This window comes from Temnothorax curvispinosus, unplaced genomic scaffold (assembly GCF_003070985.1).
Source record: "Temnothorax curvispinosus isolate PA1 unplaced genomic scaffold, ASM307098v1 QBEX01004791.1, whole genome shotgun sequence".
Classification (NCBI taxonomy): domain Eukaryota; kingdom Metazoa; phylum Arthropoda; class Insecta; order Hymenoptera; family Formicidae; genus Temnothorax; species Temnothorax curvispinosus.
The window spans coordinates 40,672-42,227 of NW_020214571.1; the positions used below are offsets into that span (position 1 = coordinate 40,672).

General features: G+C 32.9%; 1 protein-coding gene across 1 annotated transcript in view; it reads right to left on the minus strand.

Annotated features, from left to right (window-relative positions):
* Positions 1-382: 382 nt before the first annotated feature.
* The window catches only part of LOC112454124, a 7,507-nt gene continuing 6,333 nt past the window's right edge, over positions 383-1,556 (minus strand). The window contains exons 6-7 of the mRNA XM_025015352.1: positions 1,210-1,406; positions 383-872 (exon numbers count right to left, since the gene is read on the minus strand). Of these exons, the coding sequence (XP_024871120.1) occupies positions 797-872; positions 1,210-1,406 (273 nt within the window). The 3' untranslated portion in view covers positions 383-796. The remainder of the gene's footprint in view (positions 873-1,209; positions 1,407-1,556) is intronic.

Sequence of the window (1,556 nt, forward strand, 5' to 3'; positions counted from 1 at the left end):
ACTCTAAGACGAAAACTCTTATGCAAAAATGTTGAGGGGCCTTTGATTATAGAAGTATTCAAAGGTTGAGGCTAATCTAATAGTTGTTAAATGGATTTCATGCAAAAATGTCAAGGCTATAATAGTTTTTAAATGGGAAGCACTTAAATTTTAAATATAAACGCTTTAAATATAAATATAAAAATTTATATTTAAAGCGTTTATATTTAAAATTTTTATATTTAATTCTATAAATCCCGTAACCCTTTGGACCAACGGCTTAACGTCTCTGTCCGAAAGACCCCAGTTTGCTCCGCACAAGGGCCTGAATCTTGCACGGAGGGGCACAGCTTTCGGAAAAAAAATTCCACGGCTCTAGTGGACTCGAACCTGGTTCCTCAGATTACGAGTCTGGCGCTCTACCACTAGAGTCTAGACCACACTGCCGCCCTCGTTGACCATTGAATTTGTGAAAATTTATACGCGTTTAAATACGTCACACAGTACTAAAGCGCCAAATTAATTGGTCAACTTTAAGTGCTTCCCATTTAAAAACTATTATAGCCTCGATATTTTCGCATAAAAGTTTTTTGCCTTAGAATATTCCACAGAATCTGTCAGTGAAAGAACGTAATTTTTGGACACCCTGTACACCCTAATATGTATTTTAAGTTACCTCGTAGGCTTAAGATTTTTTATCTTAATTCTACTAATCACAACCGTTGACTTATAATCATTATAAACATTACACTTTGTCACTTATATACGGTTGGCTTAATGTATATATTTATATCTATTTCAGAAGGTCGTATAAACTCTACATTGAGCGTCTTCTATCATTGGCAAGCAGCGTGATTTGTATTTGACTATATCCCTCTTTCATATCAAGTGCTCTAAAAGTGCAAAATGTTATTTTGAAATTTATTTTGCATCCTGAAGGTATCACACATCAATTAATTGCAAAATGAACTGTCTAGATCGACAATTATTAAAGTAAACAAAGTTTCCAAGAATCCCAGAAATGTTTACAACAACATGTATGTATAAAAATATTAAAAGATTTAAATTTTTCTTGTAATAAGTCAAAAAATATTGGTAGAATATACTACGTATATAAACGACGTCATAAAGATGTCTGAACAAGTGTCCAAACATTTTCAAAACTAATTAATTTTCACATTGTTGGAATTCTGAAAAAAAAAAAGTATTTACACACATCTTCATATTTACCTATTCTTCTCCACTTGTTGCAGAGACAATCTGTCTCTTTTCTTTAGATACTTAATTATACTTGTGTAACATGACACTCTGTTACCGTTTTCAGAAGAAACGGCAGAACATGTAATGAGCATTTCTTTTTTCGATGCACCTTCAGAATTTAACAATATCCCATAAGAATAACTTGGCGGTGTTCCATAATAAGTAATCTGTAATAAATATGATTTTTTATTTGTGACAAGTAGAAAAATACTTCGATGTGATAGACATTTACATAGATCCGTTGAATTATAATAATACTGGCACACGCACCACACACACACACACACACACACACACACACACACACACACACACAC